The 22,196-nt window shown below is 42.3% G+C and overlaps 1 protein-coding gene across 17 annotated transcripts in view; it reads left to right on the top strand.

Annotated features, from left to right (window-relative positions):
• The first annotated feature begins 4,062 nt into the window (after positions 1-4,062).
• The window catches only part of LOC112252767 (LIM domain-binding protein 1), a 49,003-nt gene continuing 30,869 nt past the window's right edge, over positions 4,063-22,196 (top strand). For 5 of the 17 annotated variants that reach the window (XM_024424332.2, XM_024424337.2, XM_024424333.2 and 2 more), the window contains exons 1-5: positions 4,063-4,199; positions 5,499-5,609; positions 5,982-6,031; positions 6,598-6,632; positions 10,327-10,428. In XM_024424332.2, coding sequence (XP_024280100.1) covers positions 10,401-10,428 — 28 coding nt within the window. In that variant the 5' untranslated portion in view covers positions 4,063-4,199; positions 5,499-5,609; positions 5,982-6,031; positions 6,598-6,632; positions 10,327-10,400. Of the gene's footprint in view, positions 4,200-5,498; positions 5,610-5,669; positions 5,689-5,719; positions 6,032-6,597; positions 6,633-9,595; positions 10,224-10,326; positions 10,429-22,196 lie in introns of those variants that run through there. The other 12 variants (XM_024424321.2, XM_024424322.2, XM_024424320.2 and 9 more) reach the window with 12 other exon arrangements.

Raw genomic sequence — 22,196 nt, 5'->3', positions numbered from 1 at the left:
GTTAATAAGCTAGCAAGAGGTTGCATAGCAACAGCATCAACTTCCGGTAGACAGGTGAAGCTCTAGTACTTTCAACTGAAACGATAGTTTGTTTACAGTATACTAAAATGAACTAATTGTATATAGTATATACACATTAATAATTATGTGTGTAGTATACAGTATGTGAGTATGGGTATTCAAACACAGCTCTTGACTTATTCCACATTTTGTTGTTACAGACTGAAATCAAAATGGATAAAATAGATTTTTACACACAATACCCCATAGTGACAAAATGAAGATTTTTTTGTAGTTGACCATTTTGCAAATTTATTGAAAATTAAATACAGAAATATCTCATTTACATAAATATTCACACCCCTTAGTCAATACTTTGTAGATGCACCTTTGGCAGCGATTACAGCTTTAAGTCTTTCTGGTTAAGTCTATAAGAGCTTTTCACACCTGGATTGTGCAACTTTTGCCCATTATTCTTAAAAAAAAAAAAATCTATGTCAAATTGGTTGTTGATAACTGCTCAACAACCATTTTCAGGTCTTGCCATAGATTTTCAAATAGGATTGTAACGGGTACGCTAGGAGTCAGGAAGCAAGTACAGGGAATGAATTTAATAATAAATGAAACAAAACAAGAGTGTGGTACAGACATAATGCACAGGAACAGAATCAATAAAGCCTGTGGAAAGAGACAAAGGGAGTGACAGATATAGGGGAGGTAATCAGGAAGGTGATGGAATACAGGTGAGTCTCTTGAAGCTCTCAACCTACTCCAATTCAGCCCTGTCAATGAGAATGGGGGCGTGCTCAGTCCTCCTTGTCTTGTAGTCCACAATCATCTCCTTTGTCTTGATCACGTTGAGGGAGAGGTTGTTGTCCTGGTACCACACGGCCAGGTCTCTGACCTCCTCCCTATAGGCTGTCTCGTCGTCGGTGATCAGGCCTACCACTGTTGTGTCATCGGCAAACTTAAGGATGGTGTTGGAGTCATGCCTGGCCATGCAGTCATGAGTGAACAGGGATAACAGAAGGGGACTGAGCACGCACCTCTGAGGGGACCCGTGTTAAGGATCAGCGTGGCGGATGTGTTGTTGCTTACCCTTATCACCTGGGGGCGGCCCATCAGGAAGTCCAGGATCCAGTTGCAGAGGGAGGTGTTTAGTCCCAGGGTCCTTAGCTTAGTGATGAGCTTTGATGGCACTATGGTGTTGAACGCTGAGCTGTAGTCAATTAATAGTATTCTCACATAGGTGTTCCTTTTGTCCAGGTGGGAAAGGGCAGTGTGGAGTGCAATAGAGATTGCATCAGCTGTGGATCTGTTGGGGTGGTGTGCAAATTGGAGTGGGTCTAGGGTTTCTGGGATAATGGTGTTGTGAGCCATGACCATTCTTTCAAAGCACTTCATGGCTACAGACTTCTTGAGTGCTACGGGTCGGTAGTCATTTAGGCAGGTTACTTTAGTGTTCTTGGGCACATGGACTATGGTGGTCTGCTTGAAACATGGTGTTAGTCAGGGACAGGTTAAAAATGTCCGTGAAGACTCTTGCCAGTTGGCAGGTGTGCGTAATTAAGATGAATTAACTGGCGACAACCAGCACCAGTGAGGGGAGCGGGAGTAGACATGACATGGATTTAAGTCAAAACAGTAAATCGGTCACTCAGGAACATTGTCTTCTTGGTAAGCAACGCCAATGTATATTTGGACTTGTGTTTTAGGTTATTGTCCTGCTTAAAGGTGAATTAGACTCCCAGTGTCTGGTGGAAAGCAGACTGAAACAGATTTCTTTCTAAGATTTTGCCTGTGCTTAGTGCCATGTATTTTTTTTATCCTGAAAAACTTCCCAGTCGTTACTTGTACTCAGTATTTGTTTTATTGGATTTGACCCAAACACTTTATTTGTTAAGTGGAGCGACACATGGGAACCCAAGAGCAGACTCGGATGAGGAAACAGGGATGAATGAACCCAAATATTTATTGTTACACAGGGAGATATGGAGTGCAGCTCCGGGGAAGCTCGGATGAGTTGCAGAAAAAAACAGGTGTGGAGACTGAGGTTGGAGTTAGCCGAGTAGATGACAAAATGTTAATTGCTTTGCCAATTTTTTTGCAGTATTACTTTAGTGCCTTCTTGCAAACAAGATGCATGTTTTGGGATATTTGTATTCTAAACTGGCTTCCTTCTTTTCACTCTATCAATAAAGTTAATATTGTGGTGGAACTAGAATGTTGTTGATCAATCCTCCATTTGATCCTATCACAGCCGTTAAACTCTAACTGTTTTAAAGTCACCATTGGCCTTATGGTGAAATCCCTGATCGGTTTCCTTTCTCTCCGGCAACTGAGTTTTTTTCCCGGCAACTGTATCTTTGTAGTGACTGTTTAATAGTGATTTTACCCAAATCAAAATTGCATTTGACTAAGAACTCCAGACCACCAACCTGTTGGAATATTAAATTAGGGAATATATTCCAAATGCAATCATTATTTCTTCGATCATTTTGGATCTCTTTGATCTTAAAGATTCGGTTAGAGGTTTTAAAATCTAGAGCATTCAACACTCACTCACCTTGGGTGTTATATACAACCTATTCTCTTAAACAATTAGGTTTATTCTTCATATCAATTTAAATGATTTTGAATCAACCATTTTAGTTACTGACAAAGGAACATCTAAGGCAAGGGAAGTATGAACTAATCTGGACAAACCTTCAGATTTGGATAAAGGTACAATTACGATCTCTTAATAACCAGGAGTTAAATCTCTTTACAATTCTATTTTACCTTTATTTAACTAGGCAAGTCAGTTATGAACAAATTCTTACTTTCAATGACAGCCTAGGAACAGCCTTGTTCAGGGGCAGAACAACAGATTTGTACCTTGTCAGCTTGCAACCTTTCGGTTACTAGTCCAACGCTCTAACCACTAGGCTACGCTGCCTCCCCTATCTACAATAGGAGATACATTTAAATAGTCCTTTTCTTTTTGATCTTTGCAAACTTTAATTCCAAGATATGTTATCACGTCCTTTACAGGAATATTACATTTTGAGTTCAAGTCACATCATTTCAACGCTCATAATTCACATTTCCTATTATTCAGAAGAGACTTGACTGGGCCAAGATACACGAGCAAAGGATATTAGACTGGTGTAAATCTTCCTTTGGTTTGATGAGTCCAAATCTGAGATTTTTGGTTCCAAACTCTGTGTCTTTGTAAGACGCAGAGTGGGTGAACAGATGATCTCCGCATGTGTGGTTACCACAGTGAAGCATGGAGGAAGAGGTGTGAGGGTGTGGGGATACTTTGCTGGTGACGCTGTCTGTGCTTTTTTTTAGAATTCAAGGCACACTTAGCCAGCATGGCTACCACAGCATTCTGCAGCGATACGCCATCCCTTCCGGTTTGCACTTAGTGGGACTATAATTTGTTTTTCAACAGGACAATGACCAAACACACCTCCAGGCTGTGTAAGGGCTATTTGACCAAGAAGGAAAGTGCTATATCAGATGACCTGGCCTCCACAATCACCTGATCTCAACCCTATTGAGATGGCTTGGGATTAGTCAGACTGAGTGAAGGAGTGAAGGAAAAGCAGCCAACAAGTGCTCAGCATATGTGAGAACTCCTTCAAGACTGTTGGATAAGCATTCCAGGTGAAGCTGGTTGAGAGAATGCCAAGAGTGTGCAAAGCTGTCATCAAGACAAAGGGTGGCTACTTTGAAAAATCAAAAATATAAACACTTTATTTGGCTACTACATGATTCCATGTGTTATTTCAGTTTTGATGTCTTCACTGTTATTCTATAATGTAGAAAATAGTAAAAAAATAAATAAAAACTCTTGAATGAGTAGGTGTGTCCAAACTGTTGACTCGTACTGAATATAAATAAAATAAAGATTAAATAAAAACTAAGACGTTTGGTGTAGTTTTTCTCAAGTGCAAAACATGTTTCATGAAAACTAGTCAGCTCTCGCTGAATGACAACAAACAGTTAATGTTCCCACTCTAGTTAGGAGTAGTACTGTTGACCAATCACTGACGAAGGGGCGTAGACTTCTTCTACTGATACTCGACTTGCCTCAAGAACATTTTTGGTGTGCTGGAACAGCTGAAAAAAAACCTGCCGAAGACCAAAACGAACAACAAAAAGTAATAGTACTGTATATGCACGAACTGTTTTGACTGGCAAGCAATACGGTAAGCTTTAGGATGGAATCAGTGTAGCCAACTGTGTGATGATCGTCAAAGCTTAGCTTATGTAAAAAAAAGCTGACATACTTATGAAGTATGTGTAGCTAGAGAGGCCTAATAGGAAAAGGGGGATACCTTGTCCGATAGTACAATTTGTGTGCTCATAATGATAATGATGATGGTGATCACGAGAAGTACTGTAGTAAAACAGTAATAAATGTGGCTTTGTGAGAATCATTCATTTGCTTACATCAACAACAGTAGGCATGGTTAAGGTAGGCTAGGCTACTACTAGGCCTATAGCCTAATCTAATTATTCACTGGTCCAAAAAGTTGTACCTGACATGAACTGAAGCTGTGGATATTCTACTCGAACCGAAAAAAAGACCCGACCAGATCGGACCTGAGTGACAAATGAAACGTTATTCAGCTAATTTGCCCTACACTATGTAAGCTATACAAAGCTGTGGTCAGGTTCGGAGGGGTCCACTCGAATATATCAGCTCTACAACATAGACCTGATCCATGACAATTGACAACTCAACCTGACTTCGACCGGAGGGACAAGTTGAATTTTGGACCCTCATGGTACACTAACCCGAATACTGGACCCAGGACCAGAACAGGCCCAAAATTCTAACTTGTCCCTCTGCCCCGGGTCTCTTTTTTGTTTTGTTCTTTTGCACAACTTTTTGGACCCTTGAAGACCTTCACCTTCTCATCATCAATTGATCAAAATAAAATAAAAAAACTGCCATTTTGGTGGTGGCTTGAGGTACGACATGACATTGCATTATTGCCAAAGACCAGCCTCTTTCCAGAGATGACATACCTCACCAAAACTTATTCAGAAGCTGAGAAGGGCAGATGGAGGGAGGGGGACCCTAAGGTAGGTCCCCTTGTAGTGTGGTAGTCTGTCATCATTAGGACATTCACTGCTGCTCTGGAGGACTAGACGGAATCACACAGGCTGTGTGCATGTCAGGAACAGACTGAGATAGCGTGCTCATTAAAGAGAGAGGGAGAGAGAGTGTGTGTTGGGGGGGGGGGGCTGGGAGAGAACACTGCTGTGCCCCAGCGAGCTCAGTAACCACCACTTACTGCTGCTCTGTAGTTGCCATGGATACAGTGCCCTCTCTCTCATGGGTATGGAGGGATGGGGTGGAGGAGAGGAAAGAAGTGACTCTGGCTGCTGCCTCTGCGTCATATTTATACCATCGGAGAGCTAGCTGTCTCCATCCCTCCTCATCATCTCCGCGATCCATTTCATCTCTCTGTTTCGCTCTCTCTCTCTTTTTCTGGCAGTCTATTTTTCTTTGCGGTTGACCTGGTGGATGTTATAGTGAACTGACTCTGGTGTTTCTACAGCCAGCCAAGGACAGAAGACTGGAGGAGACAAAAAGGGGGGGGGGGAAGGTAAGCATGGATGGCGTGTGTGTACATGTGCCTGTTTGTGTAGTGAGGTGCCAAGTCGACAGACCGACAAAGAGGAGAGGTAAAGATTTTTTTTTTGTGTGTGTTTTTTTGTTGTTGACCTCACCCGAGATGGACTGGGAAGATGGATGTCATGCCCCTCAGGCTAGACTCTGCCAAAGTCCTTATTTTGTGTGTGTAAAATGTAATGTTCATAATGAGTGTTTGTTTACCTCCAGAGGTCAACATGTTCTTCACATGTTGTGTGATGCCTCTGTGATGAGGTGTGATGCCTCTCATTCAGTTGTGTTTGTGCAAGTACTTGACTCCTCCTCTGACATTACTGTTGTGCTGTTGCTGCATGCCTTATGACAGAGAAAGACAGAGCGACACCATCTTTGTTTTCGGAGAAGCTGCTTCGGAGGGTGAGTGACAGTGTGTGAGTGTGAGCGCCGGTGTGATCAACATTGCTTGTTTGTGCAGTCAGTGGTGAAGTGTATATCTCTAGGCTTAAAGCCTACCTGGTATATAAACAGGAGCCATTTCTCCAAAGCTGCAGTGGAGACAGACACACAGACATACTGTACGTGCAAACAAAAACACACATACAGACACACAAACACTCTGTGTGTGTGAAAATACTCATATCTGCCTTTGTTCTCAGTTCGCCATTTCAAAAACAAGAGTTCTACTGCCAGCTGAGATAATTCTGTTTTGGTCTGGCTAGACTGAGAGAGAAGGGGAGAGAGAGGAAACAGAGTAGAGAGATCTAAGAGCGAGAGATGTGAGGACTGACAGTAAAGGCCTCAGGGAGGGTGGCGATAGTTCCTCAGAAATGTGTCTAACAGCATGTATGACATTCAGCTCTGATGGCTCGGTCATCGACACGGCGCTTGATAGTTTGTAGAGAATGTCGTGTCCCGCTTGACGTTTTTGTAAAATGGTTGTTCTGTTTACTCAACGCATTGATCCTGACTGACGGATAACAAAGAGCTGTAGCTTGTGAAGAGGAGCCCCACTCCTACTGTGAGTATATGTGTGTGTCACTGCGAGTGTGTGTGTGTGTGTGTGTGTGCTAATATTCTCTCCTCACCATTCTTGATGTTCCTAAGATATCATGTAGTGGAGCGAAGGAAGAGTAGACATGGGGCTCAGAGGAGTGTGTGTGTGTATCTGTTTGTCTGTCTGTGCACGTGTGTGTTGTAGACTGTAAGAATATTGGTTTTAGAGAGCAGACATGCTTGATGGAGAGGGGAGGCTAAAGAGACGAGAGAGCTCGCGTGTGTGTGCATTTTCAATTTTTTATTTCACTTTATTTTATTTAAGTTCCAGGTAAGACCTGGTTGAGAACAAGTTCTCATTTATAACTATATACCTGGTGTGTGTGTTATTAATTTATTTTATATATATATATATATATTACAGTTCAAGTATACAGTTAATTAATTTATTTTATAATATATATATATATATATATATATATATATATATATATATATATATATATATATATATATATATATATATATATATATATATAAATTAATTAATAACACGAACACCAGGTCGCAGTTATAAATGAGAACTTGTTCTCAACGAGCTTACCTGGTTAAATAAAGGTGAAATAAAAAATTGAAAATGCACACACACGCGAGCTCTCTCGTCTCTTTAGCCTCCCCTCTCCATCAAGCATGTCTGCTCTCTAAAACCAATATTCTTACAGTCTACAACACACACGTGCACAGACAGACAAACAGATACACACACACACTCCTCTGAGCCCCATATATATATATATAGCTTCCAATATATATATATATATATATATATACAGCTTCCAATAACAGTTCAAGTCGGACGTTTACATACACTTAGTTTGGAGTCATTAAAACTCGCTTTTCAACCACTCCACAAATTTCTTGTCAACAAACTCTTGTTTTGGCAAGCCGGTTAGGACATCTACTTTGTGCATGACAGAAGCATTTTTTCCAACAACTGTTTACAGACAGATTATGTGACTTATAATTCACTGTATCAAAATTCCAGTGGGTCAGAAGTTTACAATACACTAAGTTGACTGTGCCTTTAAACAGCTTGGAAAATTCCAGAAAATTATGTCATGGCTTTAGAAGCTTCTGATAGGCTAATTTGAGTCAATTGGAGGTGTACTTGTGGATGTATTTCAAGGCCTACCTTCAAACTCAGTGCCTCTTGCTTGACATCATGGGAAAATCAAAAGAAATCAGCTAAGACCTCAGAAAAAAAATTGTAGACCTCCAAGTCTGGTTCATCCTTGGGAGCAATTTCCAAACGCCTGAAGGTACCACATTCATCTGTACAAACAAAGGTACAGAAGTATAAACACCATGGGACCACGCAGCCATCATACCGCTCAGGAAGGAAGAAGCCACTACTCCAAAACCACCATGAAAAAAGCCAGACTACAGTTTGCAACTGCACATGGGGACAAAGATCGTTTTTGGAGAAATGTCCTGTGGTCTGATGAAACAAAAATAGAACTGTTTGGGCATAACGACCATCGTTATGTTTGGAGGAAAAAGGGGAAGGCGTGCAAGCTGAAGAACACCATCCCAACCGTGAAGCACGGGGGTGGAAGCATCATGTTGTGAGGGTGCTTTGCTGCAGGAGGGACTGGTGCACTTCACAAAATAGATGGCATCATGAGGAAAGAAAATTATGTGGATATATTGAAGCAAGACATCAGTCAGGAAGTTAAAGCTTGGTCGCAAATGGATCTTCCAAATGCACAATGACCCCAAGCATACTTCCAAAGTTGTGGCAAAATGGCTTAAGGACAACAAAGTCAAGGTATTGGAGTGGCCATCACAAAGCCTTGATAGAACATTTGTGGGCTGAAACTGAAAAAAATGTGTGCGAGGAAGGAGGCCTACTAACCTGACTCTGTTACACCAGCTCTGTCAGGGGGAATGAGGCCAAAATTCACCCAACTTATTGGGGGAAGCTTGTGGAATTCTACCCAAAACGTTTGACCCAAGTTAAACAATTTAAAGGCAATGCTACCAAATACTAATTGAGTGTATGTAAACTTCTGACCCACTGGGAATGTGATGAATGAAGTAAAAGCTGAAATAAATCACTCTCTACTATAATTCTGACATTTCACATTCTTAAAATAAAGTGGTGATCCATACTGACCTAAGATGGAATTTTACTAGGATTAAATGTCAGGAATTGTGAAAAACTGAGTTTAAATGTATTTGGCTACGGTGTATGTAAACATCCGACTTCAACTGTATACACTACCGTTCAAAAGTTTGGGGTCACTTAGAAATGGCCTTGTTTTTGAAAGATAACTGATTTGTTTTGTCAATTTTTAAAGTAACATCAAATTGATCAGAAATACAGTGTAGACATGGTTAATGTTGTAAATTACTATTTGTAGCTGGAAATGGCAGATTTCTTTAAATGGAATATCTACATAGGTGTACAGAGGCCCATTATCAACAACCATTACTCACTCCTGTGTTCCAATGGCACGTTGTGTTAGCCTTTTAAACTAGCTAATTGGATAAGCTAATTGATCATTAGAAAACCATTTTGCAATTATGTTAGCACTGCTGAAAAACTGTTGGTCTGATTTAAAGAAGCAATAAAACGCGTCTTTCTTTAGATTAGTTGAGTATCTGGAGCATCAGCATCAGCACACTCATGTACTTGTTGTCATGTACTTGTTGTCTTGCTCAGTTGTGCACCGGGGCCTCCCACTCCTCTTTCTATTCTGGTTAGAGCCCGTTTGCGCTATTCTGTGAAGGGAGTAGAACACAGCGTTGTATGATTTTTTTCTTTTCTATCAAAAACAAGGACAGTTCTCAGTTACTCAACTTTTGAACGGTAGCGTGCATGTGTGTTTGTGTGTGTGTGTCAGAGGAGGCTGGTCGGAAGAGCTATAGGAGGACGGGCTCATTGTAAAGGCTGGAATGGAATTAATGGAACTGTATTAAACACATCAAAAAAATATGGAAACCACATGTTTGCCTCCGGTCCATTGATTCCATTCCAGCCGTTACAATGAGTCCGTCCTCTTATAGCTTCTCCCACTGTGTGTGTCTGTGTGTCTGTGTGTCTCCATTGGTCTCCAGTGTCGCAGTGCTCCAGGAGGGCTTTGCATTTTTAATCGATGCTGACTGTAGTGATTAACACTGCTGTTCTACACACGGATGCAAAACAGAGGGAGGACAAGGGAGAGAGTGAGAGGGAGTGTTTTTGAGGTTATTCCTATTTACACGAATGAACATTACAAATGGACGCTCAAATCAATGAACTGCACATCAAGGCCACCAATTAAATACGAGAGCCGGCACTGGCTGATCAATGTTTGCAAAGCCTCTGCGTGACATCATACATTTAGAACAAAAAACAGGAGATTTCCCCGTCTGTTGCCCTGTAGAATCATGTTGTTGCTCTGTACAAGCACTGATACGTTTGCCACAATAAGCCATTTCAACAGACCTATGGTTTGTCTCCTCTCTCATATCTTTCTCCGCCCACCAGTGTTGCAATTTGCATATCAATGAACCAACCAGTGCACTCTATTTCCTACTTCCTGATTCTCAGAGAGAGAGACAGCGAGAGAAAGTGAGGGAGTTCCGATCCAGTTTTGTTTCATTATATTCCCTGTTGTTCTACACCTTTTTTTTCACACTCCTCTCCTTGTTTCTTTCTCTTTGCACGTGTCCAGTGTGTCCATGCGTACAGAGCGAGGACTGAAGGCAGCTGTTTCCAGCAGAGCAGAGACCTACAACATGTGAGAAGATGTCTGTTGGAGGCTGCGCTTGCCCGGGTAAGTCCACCCATCTCTATCTCTCTCTCATGTGACCTCTCGTGTCTTTGCTGCTGTAAAGGTTTGATGGTATCCACATATTTGTTTAGAATGTACTGTTACAAAAAAGTCCAACTGGTTTACAGTGTTTTTTTTCCTGACTCAATATTCAGGGTACTTTATACTGTATCTCAAGGAGACTGCACAACAACTTACTAGCTATTGCTAACTCACATCATGCGCACATATGTGGCTTTCCCCCATGTTGAACGAGGTAAAGATTGTAAACAACTTGGGAGCAATGTTTTCTTGCTGGGACAAGTTTAGGCCAGTGAAGCGCTCCTGCGCCCACAGAACAATCATGTTCCTTATGGAGGGAGGTGGGGGTGGGTCGAGGAGGAGAGACTGAGGGAAAGAAAGTGAGAGAAAGAGAGAAAGAAAGGGATTAAGAGGGGACACACAGTAACTCAGTGGTCCTGTTTGAAAGCTAGTTTGTTTACATTCCTGTTTGATGTTGCACTGATGGATCCTCCCCCTCAGTTGTGTGTATGTGTTTGTGGCTCTGTGTAAGACTGAGTGTGGGCTGTGCTGTGGAACACTGACATGACTACGTCCTAACAGTCCGTGAGAGTCTGATCTGTAAGTACTGCAAGACAGATCTCACTGCTCTATCATGGTGGAGGTAGTCACAGCCTGGTAAAAATAGAACGCACGTGTGCTAAATTACCCCCCGCACACTCTCTCGCACATGCACACACACATGCAAGCTGCTCTTTCCCCTCTCATGTCTCTTCCTCTACCACTCTCCTCTCTTTACCTCTCCCACTCACTCCCTGTTGTCTCTCTCGCTTTCTCACTCTCTATCGCCATCGGTGGCACCAGCTCATGCAGAATGTCACATGGTCTGCCTCCTTGATTGAAGGGAAAAGGACTTGACGCAGAACTAAGATGGCAGACAGGGGGAGTGAACCGATCCACTCTTTCCCCGATAGATTGGTACTGCCTCTGCTGACTGATACCACTCTCCCATTTTCACTGTCCCCTCCCGTCAGAAAGAATGCAGTAAGAAGAGGGATGATGAGAGGAACGGAGAGGGGGATGCAGAGAGGAGAGGGGGATACAGAGATTAGAGGAGAGGGGGATGCAGAGAGGGGAGGGGGATGCAGAGAGGGGAGGGGGATGCAGAGAGGAAAGGAGGGGGGGTACAGAGAGGAGGGGGTACAGAGAGGAGGTGGGGGGATACAGAGAGGAGGTGGGGGGATACAGAGAGGAGAGGGGGGGATGCAGAGGAGAGAGGGATGCAGAGAGAGGGATACAGACAGCTTTCGATGTGATGTCACGTGCCGCAAGGAGAGAGGAGAGCAGAGGAAAGTTGGCATGAGCCACTGACTGGAGAGAGGAGAGGAGGAATGAGAAATGGGGTTTTCTACATGGTTGAAAATTAGATGGCAGGTAAACAAAGTCACTCAGTGGAACACAATCCTTCCAGTGTTCAGAGAAAGCTTCGTTGTGAGGAATAGATGAGAAGAAGAGCACAAAAAGATGAACAACAACATCCTTCAAGCATTGCATAGCTTTATTTTATAATTAGCCAGTGAGGTATGTGGTTTAGCACTGAAGGAGAGGCAGCCTATGGTGAGTAATACAAGCAAAGAGACGGCAACTATTTGCTGTGCTTTTAAATTCCATCTCAGTGGATCATGTTTGTGCGTGCGGGGACGGTTACTCGGCATGCCCATGATTGTGCCCGTCCTCAACAACCCCTGCTACCCCATATAGACTCAGTAGAAGGGACAGAGTAGATATATAGGCTCTCACTCTTTTTCGTCCCCATTGTCTCCCTCTTTCAGCTTCTAACTACTTGCTTTGTTTGCCGTTCTGTTGGCCTCCTTGTTGCTATCGCAACCAGTGAGCAGCTATGACAATCCTGACGGGCTTGTGTTTTGAGAACCGTTTGTATGTAACTAAGGGGTTATATAACGGTAACTAAGTCTGAGCTTAAATCGCTTTTTTCATCGCTACCCTTCTTCATTTTTTACTTTTCCACCATAAGTGGACAAACAAAGTGGACACACTCCAACTATGCTATTTCTCTGAGACCTAAAACCTGGAGACGTTTAAAAGATTCACGGGGTGTGTGTGTGTGGGTGTGTGTGTGTGTGTGTGTGTGTGTGTGTGATTGCATGTGTATGAGAGAGAAGTGTGTACATATGGTCTTTGCTTGTTGAGAGAGATTGTCAGTGACTTTTTGTACAGTTCACCTCAATCACTTATCTCATCTCAGTATCTTTATCAGGGTCCATTTTCATTTGCAAGTACAAGTCTGAATCACTCTATTCAGAACAAGCATGATACCTACCAGGGCGTGGGAGTCAACGTCCGTCCCTTCAGGAAGTGAATTCAAATGTCATTAATGAACGGACAAATCATCTTTTAATTCAATGATCATTAATTGCTTCATGGAATTTGCCTTAACCCTGCTGGCCTGTCAAGTCAACACCGCTATTGGAGGGGACATGTTGTCATCTTTTACAGCAGGGTCATTATCAATAGGCACCAATTGGAAGAAAGTCGACAAACAAGGACTAACCTAAAATATCAATAACAAACACTAAATCCCAAAATAACAAATGACTATTTTCAATTCGCATTACAAAACCTTTTCCATTGTACGCCATACTAATACTCATCCCCCAGATCTGTGTAGCTGAAAGCCTGTTGGCCAGTGAAGCACACAGTGGCGTCCATCATCAGCTCTGCCTAACCTTTTACAGGAAACACAGAGAGCAGAGTCTTGAGTAGATGGGGTGATGTAAGACAAGACACATGCGTCAGGCTTCTAGGGTAAAGGTTAGACTTGTGAATGAGACTACAGTGGGCCCCCTTTTCAGCGAGGTCTGTCTGGGTTTGAACCTGGGCCGTCTGAGCTTCGATGTGAGTTTTCCATAGGGCATTCAAGGTTGTAAATTCCATCAGCATTCCAGTTGAATACAACTAAGTTATATTGAGCATTCTGATATGATCTAGATGGTTTGATGAAGAAGAGCACAGTAAGTAGATATTCAGGACGATCACAAGAGGACGCCAAAGCATCCGTTTCATGCATGACATGATTTCTAAAATACACTACATTGCCAAAGGTATGTGGACACCTGCTCATTTAACATCTCATTCCAAAATCATGGGAATTAATATGGTGTTGTTCCCCCCTTTGCTGCAAAAGTAGCCTCCACTCTTCTGGGAAGGCTTTCCGCTAGATGATGGAACATTGCTGCGGGGACTTGCTTCCATTCATCCACAAAAGCATTAATGAGGTCAGACACTGATGTTGGGCGATTAGGCCTGGCTCGCAGTTGGCTTTCCAATTCATCCCAATGATGTTTGATGGGTTTGAGGTCAGGGCTCTGTGCAGGTCAGTCAAGTTCTTCCACACCGATCTAGACAAACCATTTCTGTATGGACCTCACTTTGTGCACAGGGCATTGTTATGTATGCTGAAAGAGGAATGGGCCTTTCCCAAGCTGTTGCCACAAAGTTGGAGGCACAGAATCGTCTAGAATGTCACTGTATACTGTAGCATTTAGATTTCCTTCACTGGAACTAAGGGGCCTAGCCTGAACCATGAAAAACAGCCCCAGACCATTATTCCTCCACCAAACTTTACAGTCAGCACTATGCATTGGGGCAGGTAGCGTTCTCCTGGCATCCTCCAAACCCAGATTCGTCCGTCGGACTGCCAGATGGTGAAGCGCGATGGTGGCGAGCTTTACACCACACTAGCCGACGCTTGGCATTGCTCATGGTGATCTTAGGCTTGTGTGCGGCTGCTTGACCATGGAAATCCTTTTCATGACGCTCCGGGCGAACAGTTCTTGTGCTGACGTTGCTTCTAGAGGCAGTTTTGAACCTAGTAGTAAGTGTTGCAACTGAGGACAGACTATTTTTAAGCGCTAACAGCACTTACAGTTGACCGATGCAGGTCGAGCAGGGCAGAAATATGACTTGTTGGAAAGGTTGCATCCTATGACGGTGCCACGTTGAAAGTCACTGAACTCTTCAGTGAGGCCATTGTACTGCCAATGTTTGTCAATGGAGATTGTACGACAGTGTGCTCGAGTTTGTACACCTGTTAGCAAAGGGTGTGGCTGAAATAGCCGAATCCCAAAATTTGAAGGCGTGTCCACATCATTTTATATATATATTTAGTGCCCCCTATAGCAACATAACCATAACCAACGGGTGCTTAACTATGGAGTTAAACAGACAGGGTTGGCTTAGACTTTTGACAACATGCCGACTATGTCTTCTCGAAATGTTTATTGAAAACATAAATGCATTTGCACAACGAGCACTTGTCTTTCAATTACATTATTACAGTTTTGGTTAGCTCGGTAGTGAATGTTAGCCATATTAGCATAGACATGGCATCAGTCAAAACAAAAAATGGCATCAGGAACAAGATGGAACGAGCAGAGACGAGCCACCTACAATTCCCAATTCTTGTCATTATTGCTAGCTATCTGATTCATATCAATGTACTCTACCTGGCCATATCTATGCACGCACATCATTTCCCTGACGTACTTAGTCAACCCGTCTATTGTACTGAACACACAATGGCAAAGTGGAGGGCATAGGGATTACTGGCTTTAACAGGCTGTGCTGACATACCAGCACATTGTCCTGCTGTTTCCAAGAACTCGCTCACACACGGGCGCAACCTTGCACACACACACTCCCGCAAACACACACACACGTGCACACTTGCATGCACGTACACGTACAACAATATTGTTTGTGTCTTCCTCGGTCTCTGAGATAATCCCAGCAAAGAACCACAGAAAGGGCAAGCTGTGTGTGTGTGTGTGTACAGTATTCTACATTCTCAGCCTGATGTGACTTTTATTCACCAGTGATGTACAGTTCTCGGAAAGTGCATTTCTTTTCCACCAATCTAAACACAATTCCCTAATGATAACAAAGTGAATAAAAAATTAAAAAACATTTTTGCTAATTTATTGAAAATAGAGATCCCCATTTAGTCGATTGTTTTGTTGATGGGCTGCTGGTCGACCGAGATTTCTTTAGTCAAGCAAAAAATATATATAATGTGGGGCAAGACGTACAATGGGGTGCAAGACATCTGTATGAAAAATTACTACACTACCGTTCAAAAGTTTTGGGTCACTTAGAAATGTCCTTGTTTTTGAAAGAAAAGCACTTTTTTTTTGTCCGTTAAAATAACATCAAATTGAACTGCCTAGAAGGCCTGCATCCCGGAGTCGCCTCTTCACTGTTGACTTTGAGACTGGTGTTTTACGGGTACTATTTAATGAAGCTGCCAGTCGAGGACTTGTGAGGTGTCTGTTTCTCATACTAGACACTAATGTACTTGTCCTCTTACTCAGTTGTGCACCGGGGCCTCCCACTCCTCTTTCTATTCTGGTTAGGGCCAGTTTGCGCTGTTCTTTGAAGGGAGTAGTACACAGCGTTTGTATGAGATTTTCAGTTTCTTGGCAATTTCTCGCATGGAATAGCCTTAATTTCTCAGAACAAGAATATACTGACGAGTTTCAGAAGAAAGTTATTTGTTTCTAGACATTTTTAGCCTGTTATCGAACCCACAAATGCTGATGCTCCAGATACTCAAGTAGTCTAAAGAAGGCCAGTTTTATTGCTTCTTTAATCTGAACAACAGTTTTCAGCAGTGCTAACATAATTGCAAAAGGGTTTTCTAATGATCAGTTAGCCTTTTAAAATTATGAACTTGGATTAGCTAACACAACGTGCCATTGGAACACAGGAGTGATGGTTGCCTCTGTACGCCTAAGTAGATATTCCATAAAGAATCAGCCGTTTCCAGCTACAAATAGTCTTTTACAATTTACAACACAGTATTTGTGATCACTTTGATGGACCAAAAAAATGGCTTTTCTTTCAAAATCAAGGACATTTCTAAGTGACCCCAATCTTTGGAACGATAGTGTATATTTATAATAATATTAACCCTTCTTTTTTTTGATCTCTTTATTGTTATTGTTATTATTATTATTATCATTAGCAGGCTTAGTATTGCAGCTTCATATGAGCCATTCATGATTTGAATTGCAATTAAGCATTTTAGTAATAAATAAATAAAGCGACCCTTGAATAATTAGCCTTAACACATAAATAAACCGTTCCATGTCGGCAATTGCATGCGACTGTTTTTTAGCCTTTTCTGTTTATTCGTGGCGTCCTCTTCATCCGTTTTTCTGTCGCATGTTTTAAGGTGTTCGGAGTGTGTTATAACCAATTTATTAATGTGATTATGATATGCTATAGGTCAGGCCCTATTGGGCATGCGATGCATACATGTGTCACGTTGAAAGAGCAAGGGTTGAGGGAATAGGGAATGTTTTTCATAAACAAATGAGGGATTTTGATATCAGGACTTTTCGGTCAGAAATGGCTGTAATGGACAGCGCAAAAAAAAAACGAAGTACAGAAATATAATTTACATAAGTATTCACACCCCTGAGTCAATACATGTTACAATAACCTTTGGCAACGACTACAGCAGTGAGTTTTTTATGGATAAGCCTCTAAGAGCTTTGCACATCTGGATTGTATAATATGTGCATTATTATTAGTTGGCTGTTGATCATTGCTAGACAGACATTTTGAAGTCTTACCATAGATGTTCAAGCCGATTTAAGTCAAAACTGTAAGTAGGCCATTCAGGAACATTCAATGCCATATTGGTAAACAACCCCAGTGTATATTTGGCCAAGCGTTTTAGGTTATTGTTCTGCTAAAAGTTGAATTTGTCTCCCAGTGTCTGTTGGAAAGCAGACTGAACAACGTTTTCCTTTAGGATTTTGTCATTGCTTAGTTAGCTCTATTTCATTTCTGTGTGTCTTAAAAAAAAATCCATTGCCAATGACCAGCATACCCATAAAATGATGCAGCCCCACCATGCATGAAAATATGAAGTGGTACTCTTGTATTCAGGACATAAAGTACATTTCTTTGCCACATTTTTTACAGCTTTACTTTAGTGTCTTATTGCAAACAGGATGCATGTTTTGGAATATTTTTTATTCTGTACAGGCTTTCTTCCTTTTCACTCTGTAGTTACTCCACAATAATAACCTAAATTATAATGTAATTAATCCAAGTCTAACTGTTTTAAAGTCACCATTAGCCTCATGGTGAAATCCCTGAGCAGTTTCCTTCCTCTCTGGCAACTGAGTTAGGAAGGGACGCCTGTTTCTTTGTAGTGACTAGGTGTATATAACTTCACCATGCTTAAAGGGATATTCTATCACATTTTAGGAAAGACCCAGATGCAAACAGTGTCGAAGTAACAAAAGTGTATTACTAGAACAGGGGGCAGGCAAAACGACAGGTTGCGGGCAGGCAGAGGTCAGTAATCCAGATCAGAGTCCCAAAGGTACAGAACGGCAGGCAGTCTCAGGGTCAGGGCAGGCAGAGGTCAATAATCCAGTGTGGTGGGACAAGGTACAGGATGGCAGGAAAGCTCAGGGCAGAAAGAATGGTCAAAACCGGGAAAACAAGAACTAGAAAAAGTCAGGAGCAAGGGGAAAAACGCTGGTAGGCTTGACAAACAAAACAAACTGGCAACAGACAAACAGAGAACACAGGTATAAATACACTGGGGATAATGGGGAAGATGGGCGACACCTAGAGGGGGGAGGAGATGAGCACAAAGACAGGTGAAACAGATCAGGGTGTGACATATTCAATGTCTACTTTTTTTTACCCATCTACTTATAGGTTCCTTTTTTTGCGAGGCATTGGAAACCTTCCTGGTCTTTATGGTTGAACCTATGTTTGAAATTCACTGCTAGACTGAGGGACCTGATAGATCATTGTATGCGTGGGGTACAGAGATGAGGTAGGCATTCATACATCATGTACACAGAGCAAGTCTATGCAACTTATTACGTGACTTGTTAAGCAAATCTTTACTCCTGCACTTATTTAGGCTTATCATAATAAAGGGGTTGAATACTTATTGAAGGCACTGTATCAGATCACACAGTCTATTATTGAGTTCCACAGACAAAAGAGAGGAGAAGCTGTTTTTCATCTGGTCCAGTAGAGGGGGATGCTTTTTCACAAGTCTCTCGCTCTACCTCTCCACCCCTACCTCTACCTACCTCTTCAGAAGGCAACAATTAGTGAGGCGTGACTGCCTCTCATATGGAACAAACAACAGGCTGGGAATTAGGCTAGTAGTGGGATTCTCATTCTTGTTTCATTAATACAAGAAAAAATATATACTTTCCTCTGCTCCTTACATTCTCCCCCCTCTCCTTACATCCCCCTCTCCTTCCATCCCTCCTAACTTTCTTCCTTCCTAGCTTTCTTCCTACCTTTCCTCCCTCCCTGACCAGTCCACAAAAGAGTAGAGATTGGGTGGATTGGGTTAACACAGATTAGTGATCACTGGTCATGAGTGAGTGTGTACTAAGACGGAGCCCTGTTTGCCATCTAGTGCCTGCCTTTTAGGACCCCCCCCAAAATATTTTAAAACATTTGAGAAAATATTGAATTTGGCCTTTACTACTATAGCCCAGATAAATGCATTAAATAACATATAAATGGCAAAAAAAAAAAAGACAGTCAAGAAATAAATCATAAGAATCAAGGTTTAAACCGATACCGTTTTACCTTCAGACGAGTAAGAGCAAAACAGAGAATCTACCCTTTTCACGATTTGGGGTCACGTTAGTTTGTAGCCCAAACGTTTCGGATGCTACAAACTGAAGTTGGCACGTCGACGGTGCAGACTTCAGTCTCGACACTTGTGGGGGTTCGAGAGCAAAACTGTGACCAACATCGTGTTTGTGAGTCTCCCCTGTCAATAGAATGGTCATAATAGTTCTGTAGGTCAAACCGTTCAGATGCTACGGATGTTTTCGTGAGAATAACCATTTTTCAGGATGTCTCAAGGTCTGTCCAACGCCGCTCTAGCTGTGCCACCTTTCACGACATCGGCGGATGCGGAGGATTGAGACACATCCAATGCAAAAAAAAAAAAAAATATCTCTAGCTTTAATATGTTACTTAGATTGATACACCAGTGTGTCAATCGACTCGAGGGGGTTAAACACAGAGGGGAAATGTGTACAGCTGTCCCGACGCTCTGTAACCATTAATAATCACGGCGTGATTAACCTCAAACTCTACTTTCATATCGCCACGAAATAACTTTACAAATAGAAAAGATCCACTTACAGTGCGACATTTGAACACATATTCCCACAAAGATGTTTTGCGTTGTACTTCCTGAGCTAATTGAAACTCTGGAAGGAAAAAAAAACATTGCAATCAAGGATAAATTGTTTCTAGATACAGCATTTCACACCAAATCAGCTCCGCTATTCATCAAAAGAGACTTTTTGGCCCTGACGGAGACATGGTCACCCCACAAAAACACTGCTACTCCAGCTGCTCTTCATCTTACTATGTGTTCTCTCGTAGTCTGAGAGCATCTGGTTGTCATGGTGGGTGCATAGGGCTACTCATTTCTCCTAAGTGAAGATTTTCTCTTTTCCTCCACTCATGTCCATCTCCTCATTTGAATTCCATGTTGTCATGGTCACTTGTCCACTCAAGCTTAACATTGTTGTCATCTATCGCCCACCAGGTGCCATTAGTTCCTCAATGAGCTTGACACCTTGATAAGCTAATTTCCTGACGATGATTCGACACTCATAGTACTGGGCGACTTCAACCTCCCGACGTCTACATTCGATTAATTTATTTCCCAGTCCCCTCCCACTCAAGGCAGGCCACTTTATTATATGCTGTTCGCCTACTAATCTCACTGCAACCCCCCTCCAGGTCTTTGATCACTACTTAGTTTCCTTTTCCGTCTCGCTCTCCTCCAGCCCCTACCAAGATGGTCAAGTGTCGTCGCAATCTTAACTCTCTTAACTCTCGCCCACTGCTCTCTCCTCTTATCCTCTTATCATCTCTCCCTTCTGCTAAATCCTTCTCCCCTCCAGTCTCCTGATTCTGCCTCTCTGATCCTACTCTCCTCCTGTTTCGCATCCTACGACTCTCACTCTAACCTTTCCTCTCAGCCGGCTTGGCCCTCTCCTCCTGCTCCGTGGCTGTGACACCATTGTGAGATCACAGAACATAGCTGCGGGCAGCTGAGCGAAAATGGAGAACTTAACTTCCGGAGGATCTATCATCCTTTCTCTACCTTCTCTTCCAGCTGCTAAAGCCACTTTCTACCACTCTAAAATATCAAGATTCTGCCTCTTTGCCACCTTCTCTCTTCCTTAATCCTCCAACACCTAATTCCCCTCCCTCTCTACAGATGACTGTCAACCACTTTGAAAAGAAGGTTGACGATATCTGCTCCTCATTCACTCAGCCTATTGACTATTGAGTCCACTGGTCCCTCTCACACAAAACATGCCTTGGTCTCTTTCTCCCCTCTCTTTCCAGATGAAATCCTGCGACTAGTGATGTCAGTCCGTCCGACAACTTGCACATTCAACCCAATCCCCTCTTCCCATCTCCAGACCTTGTCCTACAGTTAAAGTCGGAGGTTTATACATACAGTTAGGTTGGAGTCATTAAAACTGATTTTTCAACCACTCCACAAATTTCTTGTTAACAAACTATAGTTTTGGCAAGTCGGTTAGGACATCTACTTTATGCGTGACAAGTCAACAATTGTCAACAATTTTTTTTTTCCAACAATTGTTTACAGATTATTTCACTTATAATTCACTGTATCACAATTCCAGTGGGTCAGAAGTTTACATACACTAAGTTGACTGTGCCTTTAAACAGCTTGGAAAACTCCAGAAAATGATGTCATGGCTTTAGAAGCTTCTGATAGGCTAGTTGACATCATTTGAGTCAATTGGAGGTGTACCTGTGGATGTATTTCAAGGCCTACCTTCAAACTCAGTGCCTCTTTGCTTGACATCATGGGAAAATCTTTTAGAAATCAGCCAAGACCTCAGAAAAAAAATTGTAGACATCCACAAGTCTGGTTCATCCTTGGGAGCAATTTCCAGATGCCTGAAGGTACTACATCTGTATAAACAATAGTACGCAAGCAAAAAAACACCATGGGACCACGCAGCCGTCATACAGCCCAGGAAGGAGCGGTCTGTCTGTTAGAGATTAAAGTACTTTGGTGCGAAAAGTGCAAATCAATCCCAGAACAGAAGATGCTGGAGGAAACAGTTACAAAAGTATCTATATACACAGTAAAAACGAGTCCTATATCGGCATAACCTGACCGCTCAACAAGGCAGAAGCCACTGCTCCAAAACCACCATAAAAAAGCCAGACTACGGTTTGCAACTGCACATGGGGACAAAGATGGTAATTTTTGGAGAAATGGCCTCTTGTCTGATGAAACAAAAATAGAACTGTTTGGCCATAATGACCATCGTTATGTTTAGAGGAAAAGGGGGAGGCTTGCAAGCCGAAGAACACCATCCCAACCGTGAAGCATGGGGGTGGCAGCATCATGTTGTGGGTGTGCTTTGCTGCAGGAGGGACTGGTGCACTTCACAAAATAGATGACATCATGAGGCAGGAAAATTATGTGGCTATATTGAAGCAACATCTCAAGACATCATTAAAGCTTGGTCGCAAATGGGTCTTCCAAATGGCCAATGACCCCAAGCATACTTCCAAAGTTGTGGCAAAATGGCATAAGGACAACAAAGTCAAGGTATTGGAGTGGCCATCACAAAGCCCTGACCTCAATCCTATAGACAATGTGTGGGCAGAACTGAAAAAGC

This window comes from Oncorhynchus tshawytscha, linkage group LG06 (genome assembly GCF_018296145.1).
Source record: "Oncorhynchus tshawytscha isolate Ot180627B linkage group LG06, Otsh_v2.0, whole genome shotgun sequence".
Lineage (NCBI taxonomy): Eukaryota > Metazoa > Chordata > Actinopteri > Salmoniformes > Salmonidae > Oncorhynchus > Oncorhynchus tshawytscha.
Note: the sequence above shows the minus strand (reverse complement) of the source record. Positions and strands in the feature narration are given on the sequence as shown.